At 44.0% G+C, this 16,844-nt stretch overlaps 1 protein-coding gene across 2 annotated transcripts in view; it reads left to right on the top strand.

The window, feature by feature from the left end:
• The window catches only part of zdhhc17 (zinc finger DHHC-type palmitoyltransferase 17), a 104,998-nt gene that overhangs the window by 39,692 nt on the left and 48,462 nt on the right, over positions 1 to 16,844 (top strand). Inside the window, exon 3 of one of the 2 annotated variants that reach the window (XM_070900105.1) lies at positions 8,107 to 8,229. The exons of the other annotated variant lie outside the window; for it this stretch is intronic. Within the exon in view, the coding sequence (XP_070756206.1) occupies positions 8,107 to 8,229 (123 nt within the window). The remainder of the gene's footprint in view (positions 1 to 8,106; positions 8,230 to 16,844) is intronic. 2 annotated transcript variants of the gene reach the window in all.

Below are 16,844 nucleotides of genomic sequence, written 5' to 3' on the forward strand. Positions count from 1 at the left end.
GGGAAGTCATGTTTGACAAATTTGCTGGAGTTCTTTGAGGATGTGACGAAGAGGGTGGATAAAGGGGAATTAGTGGATGTGGTGTATTTGGACTTCCAGAAGGCATTTGACAAGGTGCCACATAAAAGGTTACTGCACAAGATAAAAGTTCACGGGGTCGGGGGTAATATATTAGCATGGATAGAGGATTGGCTAACTAACAGAGAGTCGGGATAAATGATTCATTCCCTGGCAACCAGTAACTAGTGGGGTGCCGCAGGGATCAGTGCTGGGACCCCAACTATTTACAATCTATATTTAACGACTTGGAAGAAGGGACAGAGTAACGTAGCCAGGTTTGCTGATGATGCAAAGATGAAAGGAAAATCACTGTGAGGAGGATACAAAAAAATCTGTAAAAGGACATAGACAGGCTGAGTGAGTGGGCAAAAATTTGGCAGATGGAGGATAATGTTGGAAAGTGTGAGGTCATGCACTTTGGCAGAAAAAAAATCAAAGAGCAAGTTATTATTTAAATGGAGAAAGATTGCAAAGTGCCACAGTACAGCGGGACCTGGAGGTACTTGTGCATGAAATGCAAAAGGATAGTATGCAGGTACAGCAAGTGATCAGGAAGGCCAATGGTATCTTGGCCTTTATTGCAAAGGGGATGGAGTATAAAAGCAGGGAAGTCCTGCTGCAGCTATACAGGGTATTGGTGAGGCCACACCTGGAATACTGCGTGCAGTTTTGGTTTCCATATTTACGAAAGGATATACTTGCTTTGGAGGCAGTTCAGAGAAGGTTCACTAGGTTGATCCAGGGGATGAGGGGTTTGACTTTTGAGGAAAGGTTGAGTAGGTTGGGCCTCTACTCATTGGAGTTCAGAAGAATGAGGTGTGATCTTATCGAAACGTATAAGATTGTGAGGGGGCTTGACAAGGTGGATGCAGAGAGGATGTTTCCACTGATGGGGGAGACTAGAACTGGAGGGCACAATCTTAGAATAAGGGTTGCCCATTTAAAACTGAGATGAGGAGAAATTTCTTCTCTCAGGGTTGTAAATCTGTGAAATTTGCTGCCTCAGAGAGCTGTGGAAGCTGGGACATTGAATAAATTTAAGACAGAAATAGACAGTTTCTTAAACGATAAGGGGATAAGGGGTTATGGGAGCGGACGGGGAAGTGGAGCTGAGTCCATGATCAGATCAGCCATGATCTTATTGATTGGCGGAGCAGGCTCGAGAGGCTGTGTGGCCTACTCCTAGTTCTTATGTTCTTATGTAGGTTCGCAAGACCAATTTAAAAAAAAAAGCAAACCAAGCACACGGGTTTATTTTTAGAGGTATAGAATTGAAAAGTAGGGCTGTTATGCTAAACTTGTATCGAACCTTGGTTAGACCACACTTGGAGTGCTGCATACAGTTTTGGTCGCCATATTATAAAAAGGATATAGAGGCAATGGAGAGGGTGCAGAGAATATTTACAAGGATGATAGCAGAAATGCGAGGGTGTACACATCAGGAAAGAATGGACAGGATGGGTCTCTTTTCTCTTGGAAAAAAAGAAGGCTGAGGGGTGACCTAATAGAAGGTCTTTAAAATGATGAATACTAGAACTAGGGGGCACAGCTTCAAAATATGGGGGAGCCAATTTAAAACTGAGTTGAGAAGGAATTTCTTCTCTGAGGGTTGTGAATCTGTGGGATTCTCTGCTCATTGAATGTATTCAAATCACAGATAGATAGATTTTTAACCAATAAGGGAATTAAGGGTTACGGGGAGCGGGCGGGTAAGTGGAGCTGAGTCCACGGCCAGATCAGCCATGATCTTGTTAAATGGCGGAGCAGGCTCGAGGGGCTAGATGGCCTACCCCTGTTCCTAATTCTTATGTTCTTATGTTTATGTTCTTCCTCCAAGTCACTTATAACTACCTAGTCTTCGTAAGAGAATTCGAATCTTGACACCAAATATGGTTTGCAACTTAAACTTTTATTGTTTTCGGCCAAATCTTGACACACTCAAAATCTCTAAGCAGTAGTCATACAGGGAAATAAATGCAATTACCCCATTTTCCCCCTGGGTAGAGACGTAACCTTCATCAAGCCTTTTGTTCCTACCTCCAGAAATTGTGATGGAAACTCAAGATTATTATAGGCCTTTAGTTGCACGCACACGCACTGTCCTAGATGATTCATTATGGCATGACTAATGTTATTATGAACAAGACCCCCAGAAATGAAGGTCGTTCCTGCACAACTTGTTTATCACCTTGGCCTATTGTCCTGATTCCTATCTCAAGACTATCTTGGCTATCTCGTTTCACAATATGGTGATAAGAAGTCAACAGCCACGAACCAGCATATCCTGCAACGCAGCAGAACATGAACAAAACATGCAGCTAAACTGTACGCTGATACATTAAACCCTAAAGGATGAGGGGACTGAACAATTTAACCATTTTATTATTTCTTAACTACAGTACAAACCCACAAGCTATTTATGTCAAAGGCAAACAAAAACCTCAATCATGAGATTACACCAAATCCTATTCCTACTCCGACATACATATATATGTATACACAAATAAGGTATCTTACACCCTGCAGTTGCCAAAATACTTCTGCATCGTTGATTTGCTCAATCATTCCCTTCACCAGTGGAAAAACCCTTATTCTTTCATCCCTGGTTTGTCCCCATCTTTGCTCCCTCAAGTTGAAGGACTACAGACAAGCGTTTCTGACACACAGCTGGTTTAGCCATTCATCATCAGAACTGGATTGACCACGTCAAGTGTTAGTCTTCCGTCTCCTCTGCCAAAACCATCCACTACTCATCCTGAAGAGCAAAGATAACTCCTCCATCCACCTGTCTCCTTAAAGCGCTCACCTTCAACAACATGGACTTCTTTATTACTAAGATTGAAATCATCCTTTCAGGCATCTTTTCTGCTTACCCCCTTCCCTTTACTCACCAAGACCAAGACCAAGTACCTCCAGGCTTCCTCCTGCCCGAGCTGTTAACTTCTGTCTAAACCCTTTTATTGAAATCCCTCATAGCCTTGCCACTCTTTGCTATTCCTCCAGCCCTGAGCTCACCTACTCCCTTTGCCCCACCATTGGCGGCCATGCCTGCAGCTGTCTAAGCCCCGCATTTTAGAATTCCCTCCCTAAACCTCTCTACTACTCTTTCTTAAAACCTTTATTAAAACCCACCTCTGACCAAGTTTTTGGTCACCTGTCTTAATATCTTCTTTGTAAAGCACTTAGGAAAGTTTTTCTATATTAAAGGCACTGTATAAATGCAAGTTGTTACTGAATGTAAAAATTGAGGAAAAATGAAGAGCTAAGAGTAAAATGAAATGGAGAAAGGTGAAACTGATAAAAGTGGAGAAAGATATAAAGGGAGGGTGAGAGCAAGAAAGGTGGACCAACCACATAAATGATATAGAGCAGGTCAGAGGCTAGATATTCTGCAGCATGGCTAACCACCTGACTCCCCCAAATCTGACCACCACCTACAGTGAACAAACCAGGAGGGTGATGGAATACTTTTCACTTGCCTGAATGGGTGTCGCCATAACAACACCATCCAGGGCAAAGTAGTCGCTTGATCAGCACCTCATCGACTAGCCGAAGCATCCACCTCTGCCTCCACCACCAGCATACCGTAGCTGCAGTGTGTCCTTTCTACAGAATGCAGTGCAGCAATTCACCAAGACTTCATCGGCAGCACCTCCCAAACCTGCTGCCTCCATTAGAAGAATGAGAGGGGATCACATAGAAACATATAAAATTCCGACGGGATTGGACAGGTTGGATGCAGGAAGAATGTTCCCGATGTTGGGGAAGTCCAGAACCAGGGGTCACTCTCTGAGGATAAGGGGTAAGCCATTTAGGACTGAGACGAGGAGAAACTTCTTCACTTGAAGAGTTGTGGGCATGTGGAATTCTCTACCACAGAAAGTTGTTGGGGCCAGTTCGTTGGATATATTCAAAAGGGAGTTAGATGTGGCCCTCATGGCTAAAGGGATCAAGGGGTGTGGAAAGAAAGCAGGAATTGGGTACTGGAATGTATGATCAGCCATGATTATATTGAATGGTGGTGCAGGCTCGAAGGGCCAAATGGCCTATTCCTGCACCTATTTTCTATGTTTCGATGAAAGGTTTTTATAGAGTGGGTACAGAGAGAATGTTTCCACTTGTGGGGAAGAGCATAACTAGAGGCCATCAATATAAGATAGTCACCAAGAAATCCAATGGGGAATTCAGAAGAAACTTCTTTACCCGGAGAGCGGTGAGAATGTGGAACTCGCTGCCACAGAGTGGTTGAAGCAAATAATATCGATGCATTTAAGGGGAGGCTCAATGGAGAAGGGAATAGAGGGTGACACTGATAGATGAGGAAAGACGGGAGGAGGCTCGAGTGGAGCATAAACGCCGGCACGGACTGGTTGGGCCGAATGGCCTGTTTCTGTGCCGTATAGCCAATGTAATCCGATGAATGTAAAACTATTAGTCAAGAAACAGGAGGTCTTCATCCATCTCATCGGGTTGTGGCTGGGTTTGAACTCTGGTCTGAGTTGGAATGCTATTATTAAATCCACTGCATTAACCACACCCTTTTGTTTTAATTAGTTCTTGGGATGTGGGTGATCCTGGCAACGCCGGTATTTATTTCCCATCCCTAGTTGCTCTTGGGTAGGTGGTTGGCCACCTTCTTGAACCAGTGCAGTCTCCATGTGGTGAAGATGCTCCCACAATACTGTTAAGATTCCTTGTCATGGTATGATGCAACTGAGTGGTGTGCAAGGCCATTTCAGGGGGCAGTGAAGAGTCAAGCCATGTTGGTGTGGGACTGGAGTCATGTTTCGGCCAGACCGATTAAGGGGAGGCAGATTTCCTTTTCTGAAGGACATTCGTGAACCAGTTGGGTTTTTTCGCCAATCCGACAGCTTTATGGTCACCTTTAATAGTGCAGGTCAAGTCGATTTCAATGAATAATAAAAGAATAAAGCTTTTGAGAATAAAATCTCCTTGCACAAATCCCCTTTCCAATTATTGCTGTGCTTGTTAAATGAATAAAGTGTTGAGATGAATTAAATTTATTCAGTTAAATGTTGCACTGCAGCCCATCTGTTTAAGCCCTTTTTGCCAATCAATGTGTTAAGCTCTTTTTGCCAGTGTTTTTGTCTCAGTGTGAAAATTGCTTACTAACCAATTGAGTGACATTTCATGGTCTCTTTCACCTCATCAGGTGCTACTCGGGCTCGAGCACCTGTTGGCAGTCAATGTGGCAAGTTTTGTTTAGGTTTGAAACGCTTCTCATCCAATCCTAATACTTAAGCTTTGTGAAGCTTTTGGCTGACCTGTGTTGTACAAACCCTTTGCCAACTTACTGTGGCAGAAACCCTGAGAATAATGGAAACACCACCTGTGAAGAAGGTGGTTCTTTTTCTTGTTGACAGTAATGGTGACGTTGTACGGGCCGAAAGTTCCCCAGAGTGAAGTCATGCATCAGTCGCGTGTGCCACAGCATGAAATGTGTCACTGAATCCCAAGTACAGATCAAATTATGGACAACTGGCACCAGATTGCAAACCCTGAAAGGAGGAGGAAGAGAGAAGGGAAGACGCAGTGGCGAAAATTGCAATGTTGCTCCAGTTTGAGAATGTCTGTGCAGCCGATATTCCAATACACGGGCCGCTCACGCAGGTGAAAGCCTAAATACTGGCAAGAGCTTGAGGTCAGCCAGATTTTGATCCCAATGATAGCTGGTTGTCTCGCTTCAAAATTGGATTTGACCTTGTCTTCAAAAAGCCCGATGGGGAGGAGGAAGATACCAAATTCTTCGTACCCAACTTTAATTTAGTTTTACAAAAGCAAAATACTGCGGTGGCTGGAATCTGAAATAAAATCTGAAAACGCTGGCAATCTCAGCAGGTCGGGCAGCATCTGTGGAGAGAGAAAGTTAAAGTTTCAGGTCTGTGACCCTTCGTTCGAACTGGGAAAGTTTGAGATGTCGCAGATTCTGAAGGAAGTGAAAGGGGGATGGGGAGCAAAGAACAGAAGGGAAGGTCGGTGATAGGGTGGAAGGCAGGAGAGATTAGAGAGACAAAGGGCCAAATTGAGGTGGTCATGGGACAAGTTAGGAAAAAAAAAAGATGGGGTGTGAATGGCGGAATAATTGGCAACTCCCTTGGGAAACAGAAAAAATAAAATGCGAGGCGCAGGTGTTTGTTTTAAAAAAAAAAAAAAAAAATTTTTAAACCCTAAACTCATTTAGTTTTGGACTGAATTCGAATGTTCATGCTGACGTGATAGGTTTTGAACTCTCATTCTCCGGATTATTCGTCCAAATCTTTGCTTGCTAGTCCAGCAACATAACCATTACAAGACGGTACCTGCTGGAAGCTTCAGATTGACTTCCATTGTGAGGAAGGTGCACCTGTTCTCTGCTCTGACCCAATGTGGCAGGTCTGAACAAGAATTGTCTCCTTTTAGGGAAAGGGTATGGTCCTGCTGGACATTTCTCCATTGGAAAAGGACTTTACCTGTCTGTGAGTGAGGAGAATTAGTGAATCCCAGTACCTGACACCAGGGTTGATATTAGTTTGCACTTCATCACAAGTTTCTTGAATGGCCTCGTGCTTCTTAAATTGAATGTAAACTCCGCTGTGCAGTTAATTGCAAAACTGAAGAATTGTTTGTTTGCTCTCGATTTTATACTCGCTATTTTCTAAATGTAAACATGCATGTTGGTTGCAGTTGATTATATGCGAACTATATCGAACCGGGAGAAAAATGAAATGTTTGATTTGACTCGAGTCACTAGTTGCACCGTTGGCCAATTTCGTCAAGAGTTCATTTATATGACACGTGTGGAGCTACCGCTATTTCTTCCCCAAATTCCATTATCTGCATCTTTCTGCCGAATACTATTTTAATGTTGTGAAATCCGTTTCGATCTGTCGATGTGTTGAGGGAGCTGCTGAGTTAGAATCCCAGCGATACATGAAGTGCAAGTCGTTTTGACTTTTCAGATTGTGTTCTTTAGCTGGAAGAAGATTCACAGATACCCATTGCTCTCCCTTTCACCAAAGAAGCATCAGTCATTATCACAGCCACCTCTGTACTGTGTCCAATGGTTTGCTTCCATTGTAGAACAAAAACAATTGGGTGTGGGGGATATTTCCACTCGAGGCGAGGGGAGTCACAAATATAAGAAAGTCGCTAATAGATCCAATAATGATTTCAGGAGAAACTCCTTTCCCCAGAGTGTGTTTGGAATGTGAAACTCGTTGCCACATGGAGTGGTTGAGGTGAATAGTACAGATGTATTTAAGGGGAAATTAGATAAGTACACGAGAAAGAAAGGAGTAGAAGGATATACTGACAGGGTGCAATGAAGTAGGATGGGAGGAGGCTTGGGCGTAGCATAAACATCGGCATCGACCGGTTAGGTTGAAGGGCCTGTTTCTGTGCTTCAATTATATGTAGTTGATGATTTCTGAGAGGACTCTCTTGTGCACAATGCAGGAGAATAAGGTATGAAACATTTCTGTGTTTCCTCTCCTGAAAGTGGCGACTGGTGCTTGGGAGCAGTAACGTGGGTTGCACAGCCCTCTGATACCTGGCCAAAGTGGCTGTGTGTGAGTATTGGTCGGACAGCAAGGAGGCTGGAATATTCGAGCCCAAGGCAAGCCTGCCTCCACGCATGCAGTTTCTGGCGGGTATTACTGGATAACAAATTGGAGCAAGTGTCGCTGCTTCCTCTCCATCCCCCCCCCCACCCCCCCACCCCCCAATCTCCTATAATCTTCCCAGCCAAGATGATATGAGACCAATTGTATCATCCCCACTGTCTCCCACCCAATGCGAGGAGCAGTTCAGCACACACCTGTGAGTGAACCCAGAAATTTTGTGGTGTGACTGAGGTAGCACCATATTGAGTGAAACAATGACCAGTTAAGAAGCCCAGAAAATGATTTTTCACAGAGAATTGTGTATATGTGCTGAGAAATAAGTTGGAAATAAATGATGGTAAGTCTGGATTATATGAAAGCCTACGTCAACGCAATCATCAGACACCTGCATAGGTAGAGCAAAGTTATTTCCTTTCTTTTCTAGGTATGGAATATTTGACCGCTGTCGAGAGCTTGTGGAGGCAGGTTACGACGTACGGCAGCCTGACAAGGAAAACGTCACGCTCCTTCACTGGGCTGCTATCAATAACAGAATTGATCTGAGCAGGTAGGTCTTCGAGATCCGTGGCCGTGATTCAAACTATCACCAACAAATCGTGACATGGTGTACGCTAGCTTGTGATAACTTTCTTTAAATGTCAGTTGACAGCAAGACTGGTGCTTGGTGACGGCACGCTTCATGTAATGAAAGCAGCATTAATCTGTCCAGTATCTCTCGTGCTGTTATGGAATGCTTGAAATTTATGAATCTTGGTCGCCATCACTACATTTGGTATGTTTGATTGAACCTCTGCCGAGTCGATATCCATTCATTTACGCTTCATTATTAACTTCTTTCTCTGTTTCGCAGGTTATATGACACCTCGTTATGGGGGGGGGGGGGGGGAACTAAAGTTGCTAATTCTATATTATCTAAATACATGCAGTTAACGTTGAAGGTTTTTTTGCATTTTTGGGGATGCAAGTCATGGCAGAAAAGGTCAAGGTGGGAAAAAAGTGACCAAGCTTTGGTTATGTGAGTTATTTGCAAATTAAGTCTGATTTGTGGTCTCACAAGCAAATGGTGCTTTAGGGAAAGTGGATTCACAAGCTTGTATTACTTGCGCCAGCTGGACATAAAAATAGCAACAGCAACTTTCATTTATCTCGTACATTTTAATGTAGAGAAACTTCTTACAGTGATTCACAGAGGCATAAACCAGTTCAAAGAATATTGATTGTGCAGGTCTGTGATGAGCACGACCACATACAATATCGAATGAGGTGTCTTTAACTATTAATTGCCAACGGGATTGAGAAATCAGCCAGATGGATGTTTGGGCTGCAGAAGCAAAATAGTACGGAGGCTGGAAATCTGAAATAAATACAGAAAATGCTGGAAAAGAGAGAAACAGAGTTAACGTTTCAGTTTGCCGAGCAGATGTTTTGGCTAGCTCTAGAACGGAAAAAAAAAAGGCCAATGGAAATCCTGTCGGAGAAAAGAGCAGAACTTCTTCAAGGTGGGCATTCCTGGAAGGCGGGGTGTCAGTGAATTCCAGCATATTCTGTTTTTATTTATGTTGCCAGCACGACTTGATTTAACTACTTAGACGATACTACAGTCATTGCTACAGCAAGATTCTCGGTCAGAGATTACAGCAGTATAGCTGATTCTCAATGTGCCCTGTAGGCTGCACTCTGTTCCTCGCGGCCTGTTTCTCTCAACGCGCAGTCCCTTTAAATTTCCGTGCATGTATTTCCAAAATAAAAGCTTGTGAGCGGCCTGCGCTGGACCTTGCAGTTTACTGCACGGCCATCCACAGTCGCTGCTAAGACAAAAGAAGACTTGCATTTATCTTGTGCTTTTCACGACCACCGGACATCTCAAGGCACTTTACAACCAATGAAGTACTTTTGAAATGTAGTCGCTGTTGCAATGTGGGAAACGCGGCAGCTAATTTGCACAAAGCAAAGTCCCACAAACAGCAGTGTGATAATGACCAGATAATCTGTTTTTTGTTATGTTGATTGACGGATAAATATTGGCCAGGACACTGGGAAGAACTCCCTTGCTCTTATTCAAAATAGGACCATGGCATGTTTGCTGAGAGAGCGGTCTCCTCCTGGCTGGTTGTTGAGAGACAATTTTCTGCTGGATCAGGAGAAATTGAATTTAAAATTTATTTTTAATTGCAAAATTTAAATATGAATTCTTGAAATAATTCGGTTTAACATCTCATCCGAAAGACAGCTCCCTCAGCACTGCACTGGGAGTGTCAGCCTAGATTTCTGTGCTCAAGTCTCTGGAGTGGGACCCACAACCTTCTGCCTCCGAGGTGAAAGAGCTGACCACTGAGCCTCAGCTGACACCACAAGAGGGAACATTTCTGATTAGCATTAAAAAACTCAACTTTATAAATACCAGAAATTGCTGGGTTCAATCTTAAAAACAATGTAGCAGATAATGACATGTCCAAAAAGATAAGGACTCGGTAAGTTAAGAATTTGCCGTTTATTTTCAAATTGGCCCTGATGGAAACATAGACACTTAGAAAATAGGTGCAGGAGCAGGCTATTCGGCCCTCCGAGCCTGCACCGCCATTCAATATGAGCATGGCTGATCATGCAACCTCAGTACCCCACCCTTCCCTTCTCTCCATATCCCCTGATCCCTTTAGCCATAAGGGCCACATCTAACTCCCTTTTGAATATATCGAACACTGGACTCAACAACTTTCTGTGGCAGAGAACTCCACAGGTTCACAACTCCCTGGGTGAAAAAGTTTCTCTTCATCTCTGTCCTAGATGGCTTACCCTTTATCTTTAGACTGTGATCCCTGGTTCTGGACTTCTCCAACATCGGGAACATTCTACCTGCATTTAACCTGTTCAATCCCGTAAGAATTTTATGCGTTTCTATGAGATCCCCTCTCATTTATCTAAATTCCAGTGAATATAAGCCTAGCCGATCCAGTCTTTCCTCAGATATCAGTCCTGCCATCCCGGGAATCAGTCTGGTGAACCTTCGCTGCACGTCCTTCCTCAGATTAGGAGACCAAAACTGCACACAATACTCAAGGTGAGGTCTCACAAAGGCCCTGTACAACTGCAGTAAGACCTTCCTACTCCTATACTCAAATCCCCTCGCTATGAAGGCCAACATGCCATTTGCTTTCTTTACCGCCTGCTGTACCTGCATGCCAATCTTCAGTGACTGATGTACCATGACACCCAGGCCTCTTTGCACCTCCCCTTTTACTATTCTGTCACCATTCAGATAATCTGCCTTCCTGTTTTTGCCACCAAAGTGGAAAACCTCACATTTATCCACATTATACTGCACCTGCATTAGAAAGCGGTCACTTATGTGACCAGAACAAAAGAAGCTGCAATCTATTTCCTCAGGTTGCAGACGAATTGTGGTGTCGGACAATTCAGTGTTCCTCTACAACGCTCTTGTTTTAATCCTTTGAAGTATATCTGCTTGGAGTTGTCTGTAGACATTGCTTTCCTTTCCTGACTTGCAACTAACCCCTTGCACGCGCTGGCAGTTGTTATCGATGCATTACTACTCTTTCCGAACTTCAAGAACTTCTACTGAATTAACTGTCGGCGCGCTCTTCACATTATTTCTACTTTGACTGTGGCCTTTCCAAAAGCCACGCTCGAACTCGCCGTTAATCTTGTTTAGGTTTTTAAACCCAAGATATTTTCTTAAGGTTCACCATCACAAACTACTCTGGTAAGCGAGGCCTTGTCCTTGCTGCACCAGATCACACCTTTACTTTCCCAATACTTCGGCAATCGTAGCAAGCCCAGGAATCAAACGGAGAAACTGCATTCCAATCGCATGTCACCACGTGTTCTCCTTGACTTTGGAAAAGCGTAATAGTCAAGGTTCCATCAGAAGGCTTAAATCTATAAACCACGAGACAAATTTGTTGAAAAGGGAACCGGTGAAGCAGCGATAGCCAGAAGAAATGGTAGATTTACACTAAGTATATACTTAACCATATCCCACAGGATACAGGAGTGCTTCTCCTGTGCTGGTACTCCATATAAAACTGAACCTTGAGACATGCTTCTCGACTGTCCAGTGTGAAGGTTTTACTGCTGATATGCAAAGGAATCTGACATCTACCTCTGTCTGATGGATTAAAAAAAACTCGACGCGGGTGAAAGCTGCCAGTGGCAATGTACATCTGGGAGCTCCGGGCTGCCATGCTGCCCAGCAAATGGATGCCCCTTCTCTTTCTCCCACCCCCTCTCTTTCCCTCAGCCTCGGTCAAAGACCCGACCAGAGACTTCTCTCAATTCCTGAGAACAAGGGATTTAAAAAGGTATATGCCTGCACAAGTACAGCTGCCATATGTGCAGTAGAATTTCAAGACATCGCCCAGCTTGCCGACCTTGTCGCCAACTTACAAGTCAAACTGACAATCCGATTGAATAGACCATCACCCGAGCATGTGACAACGGGAAATGATTCCCAGGAGTGAAGCCATTGTAGTAATCTCTTGCATGTTGTACTGTGTCGTGTGTGTACCTCCGTAGCCTGAGGTCGTAGCTAGCAGAATGTGGTGTTTAAAGTGACTGCCAGCCTCATCGATCAAGCTGTTGAAATATATGGGCCATCGTATTTGAAATGTGACTGAGGTACCCTTTGTTTGTCGCACTCTAACTACCGTAAAATCTTTCAAGACCTTCAAGTCGTTTTTTTTAAAACGTTTTCATTCAGCTGACCAGGTTTACCCTGTATGAAAAGCCTTTCTCGTGAAAATATCACAAGGCCACTAATTTACCATACTGTCCAGCTCGGGACCAGGCAAAATATATTCCTTTTTTTGTCTCATTTCAACTGTCTCCTTATTGCTAACTTCAGCAAAGGCTTTCCCCAAGGTTGTTGAACGCTGGTTGAAAAGAGCTCCTTTGTCTCGGTGATGCTACCTGCAATCCGCAGGGAGTTTGATTAAACCTGAAAGCTGCAGTCCACTGAGACGTGGTTGGATTCACCACAGTTTCTCGACACAAAGGAGGAAAGACTTGCATTTCTATGGCACCTTTCACGACCACCGGAGGTCTCAAAGCACTTTCCAGCCAGTGGTTTACTTTTTGTTGTGCAGTCACTGTTGCAATGTAGGAAACGTAGCAGCCAATTTGCACACAGCAAGCTCCCACAGATAACAGTCTGTTTTAGTGATGTTGATTAAGGGATAAATATGGCCCTGGACACTGGGAATAACTCCCCTGCTCCTCTTCAAAATAATGCCATAGGATCTTTTGCATCCACCTGAGGGAGCAGAAGGGGCCTCGGTTTAATGTGTCATATCATCCTCATCATAGGCAGTCCCTCGGAATCGAGGAAGACTTGCTTCCACTCCCAAAGTGAGTTCTCAGGTGGTTGAACAGTCCAATACGAGAGCCACAGACCCTGTCACGGGTGGGACAGACATTTGTCGAGGGAAGGGGTGGGTGGGGCTGGTTTGCCGCGCGCTCCTTCCGTTGCCTGCACTTCACGCTCTTTGTGTTGAGACTCGAAAGAACTCGACGCCCTCCCGGATGCACTTTCTCCACCCCAGGTGTCAGTGGTGATGTTGCACTTTACCAGGGAGGCTTTGAGGGTGTCCTTGTAACGCTTCCGCTGCCCACCTTTGGCTCGTTTACCATGAAGGAGCTCCACATAAAGCATTTGCTTAGGGAGTCTCGTATCGTACGAAAGGGCTAAGAACATGGAGAAAGCAGAAGATCAATTCATCACATACCCAGTGCACCAATCTTTTTCTATCGATCCTCTTTTCTCACTATCTCGGAGTCCCCTGCTTAGAAGTTTTTCAGTTCATGCCCTTGTGCCGTGGCTGAAGGGAATGCTCCCCGCCAACCACCTAATTTAAAAAAATTCATGGGATGTGAGCGTCGCTGGCAAGGCCGGCATTTATTGCCCATCCCTGATTGCCCCTTGAGAAGGTGGTGGTGAGCCGCCGCCTTGAACCGCTGCAGTCCGTGTCAGAGGGAAGTTTAGAGTCAATCTGGAGTCGCATGTAGGCCAGACCGGGTAAGGGCGTCAGATTTCCTTCCATAAAGGACATCAGTGAACTAGATGGGTTGTTTACGCATGATCACCATTACTGATACTACCCATGAGGGATAGCAGGGAAAGAATCCCGAAGACAGAGACCTGCACTCAATAGCTCATACCAGAAAATTTACACCGTACTCATTGACCGGGAGATTTAAGTCCTCCAAATAATTGGCTGTCCTCAATTCTCCCATCTCTTCTCTCATAGTTTCTGTTCCTGTTTTAGCCTCCACAATCCTTTCCTAATCCCTTTTGGTGTTCCCAAAATTGCTGACGCGGACTCCAACAGTCATGGTTAACATGCTCCTGTTTATTTCTTTCCTGCCTCTCCCAAAGGTGTGCTTTCTCACCCAAACAGCCACTCTTCGTGTGCAAGTCAAGGCAGTGAGTAACTGATCAATTCGACCATGAGATGCATCATTCACTTTCACGTGGCCACTTTCTGGCAGGAGTCATTGGACAGCAAAAGGGAGCCTTCATCGAAATCTCGCTCTCGCTCTCTCTCTTTTTCTCTCCCCATCCCCGCCCCCACCGAGAAAGTAACAGCCTACCCTTAATGCCAGCCTAGCTGAGATTTAAGTAAGATAGCACAGACCATGGGTTGAATATATTACATTCAAGCCATTCAGCAAGCAAATAGTGAACAATATGCAGTGTTTGCCATGTATTTACTGCCTGTGGGAGGTTCAAGTAGTTACAGAATTAGACCACTTGAGCTCCATTCAGTTTTCACATGAACATTGAATTTCGTGTTGAGCTTTTCAAAAGAAATGTCTTGTCACTCGGTGATACTGTTCTGATTTAGTACTGCTCAGTCCCGTATATATCCATATTGCATATGATCTTGAAGTGCTTAAAATGAAAAGGAAGTACCCAAAATGAAAAGCAATACCCTCTCTTAATTTTAATATCTAAATGAATCTACACACTTGCAATCAGAAACTTTTGGATTGTGTCCTGCAGTGGATACATGCTTCCGAAAGCTTTCAGTTTGTCTAGAGCTTGATAAATTTGCTGGAACTAATTTACCACTCATTCCAATAATCGTTGCTTCAAGGTGAAGACAGCAGACAGCGTATTGCTGAATTAGCCAAGTGTCTGAGCCAGCAGGACAGCTTGCTTTATCAAGTATCTTATTTTAAATCAGTATTTCACTTCAATGGAACAGTTGCTTTTTATAGCTATTGTCGGCGGTATTTATGATGGAAAATTTTTTTTAAGGAGGCATTGCCTTCATGGAAAAAGGTATTTGCCAAGCCTTTGGGAAGGACAAAGGGTGTCATTGATGCTTCAGTATGTCGGGTAAAGATGACACATGATGCATTTTACCACGGTTTTGTCATGATTATTGGGGAACTTTTGTTTCGCAATGCTGTTTTTTAATATGGTCTTTTTGTTTATCAGGCTTTTTGAATTTGCCGCAGCAACCCTCATCCCATCCATGCCTTTGTCACCTCGAGACTTCACTATTACAATGCTCCCTTGGGCGGCCTCCCATCCTCTACTCTCCATCAACTCAATCAAAACTCTGCTGTCCAACCATCCTATCCTGCACCCAGTCCCGCTCGCCCATCATTCTTCTTCTCTCCGATCAGCATTCGCTCCCTGCCCTGCAATGCCTCAGATTTAAATTCTCATCCTTATCTTTAAATCGCTCGATGGACTCACTCCTCTCTAACCTTCACCATCACTGTAACTCATCCCCACCCCGATCTTTCCATACCTTTGACTGGGACCTTCCCTGTCCTTTAACCCTAACCTTGTCAGCCATGCCTTCAGCCGCCTAAGCTCCATGCTCTGGGATCCCTTTCCCGAAACCCTTTCCACCTCCCTCTGCTCCTTAAAACCTATTCTTTGACCAAGCTATCCGTCGCTCCTCAGAATATCTCCCTGTTTGATTCCGTGTCCATTTACCCCTCGGTGAAGCACAATGGGCAATTTTCTACATTAAGAACGCTGTGTAAATGCTTCTTTTATTTGTACTCTCGACATTGGAAGCTTCACATCTCAATCTGCAGTGCAATTCAATCTTTGCAAATTGGACTTTAGTTTATTAAGCGTTTGGTTAATGAAGAATAACAAGGGTTTAACGGTAGAAATAGGAGAGAACTTTAGGAATGGCTTGGAATGTCATTCTTGCTGTATGACATTCATTTTCATTCATCGAGTGCGCTGTTGATAAACACTTGCTGGAAACTATTTCATCAGATTGCAATTGTGATCTCAATGTCTTCCTGAAGATTTTTTTGTGTAACTGACACTTTCAGATGAGACGAGGTCAAATATCTTTCTTGGAAATTACAACACAGAAATCAGCCGTTCGGCCCAACTAGTCTGTGTTGGTATTTATCCTCCACATGAGCAGTAGTCCTTATCCCGTGTGTCCACTCTGGTCCTAATTTATTACCCTCTCCTTCAACCACCGTGGAAATATATCGCAGTTCCTTCATCGTCGCTGGGTCACAATCCTGGAACTCCCTCTCGAACAGCACTGTGGGAGCACCTTCACCACACGGACTGCAGCGGTTCAAGAAGGCGGCTCACCACCACCTTCTCAAGGGGCAATTAGGGATGGGCAATAAATGCCGGCCTTGCCAGCGACGCCCACATCCCAGGAATGAATGTAAAAAAAACCTGAAATATTGGCACAGTCTCTGCTACAACATCTAACATTTCAGTCTCTCATCCCTCCGTGTGTAAAAACAAAAGGTATTTCTTCTCATTGGCCTCAATCTCTTATCTTTAACCTTATATCTGTGTCCCCCAGTTCTAGACCCCCTCAATCGCTGGAAAATATCCGTTTCCATAAACTCTGCCTCATCACTTCATATTTTTAAATAGCTCTGATCAAATCACAGCTTAATCTCCTCTGTTCTGATGAAAATAGATTCCATTTTTCAAGCCTTTATTCATATTTATATTTCTCCACAACAGCCAGCGCTGGAGTGAATCTGTACTCAAAGCAACAGAGATGGTGCAAACACCCTTCTTATAGTGGGCCATTTTCAGAGTTATGTACTTGTTTGCTGAACTATTGAGCCAAATTCTGGATTTAATATTTTACAAAACAAGTAAATAATTGTTTACCTGTGGCGTTGATCGAAGGC

Source organism: Pristiophorus japonicus, chromosome 15, assembly GCF_044704955.1.
Source record: "Pristiophorus japonicus isolate sPriJap1 chromosome 15, sPriJap1.hap1, whole genome shotgun sequence".
Classification (NCBI taxonomy): domain Eukaryota; kingdom Metazoa; phylum Chordata; class Chondrichthyes; family Pristiophoridae; genus Pristiophorus; species Pristiophorus japonicus.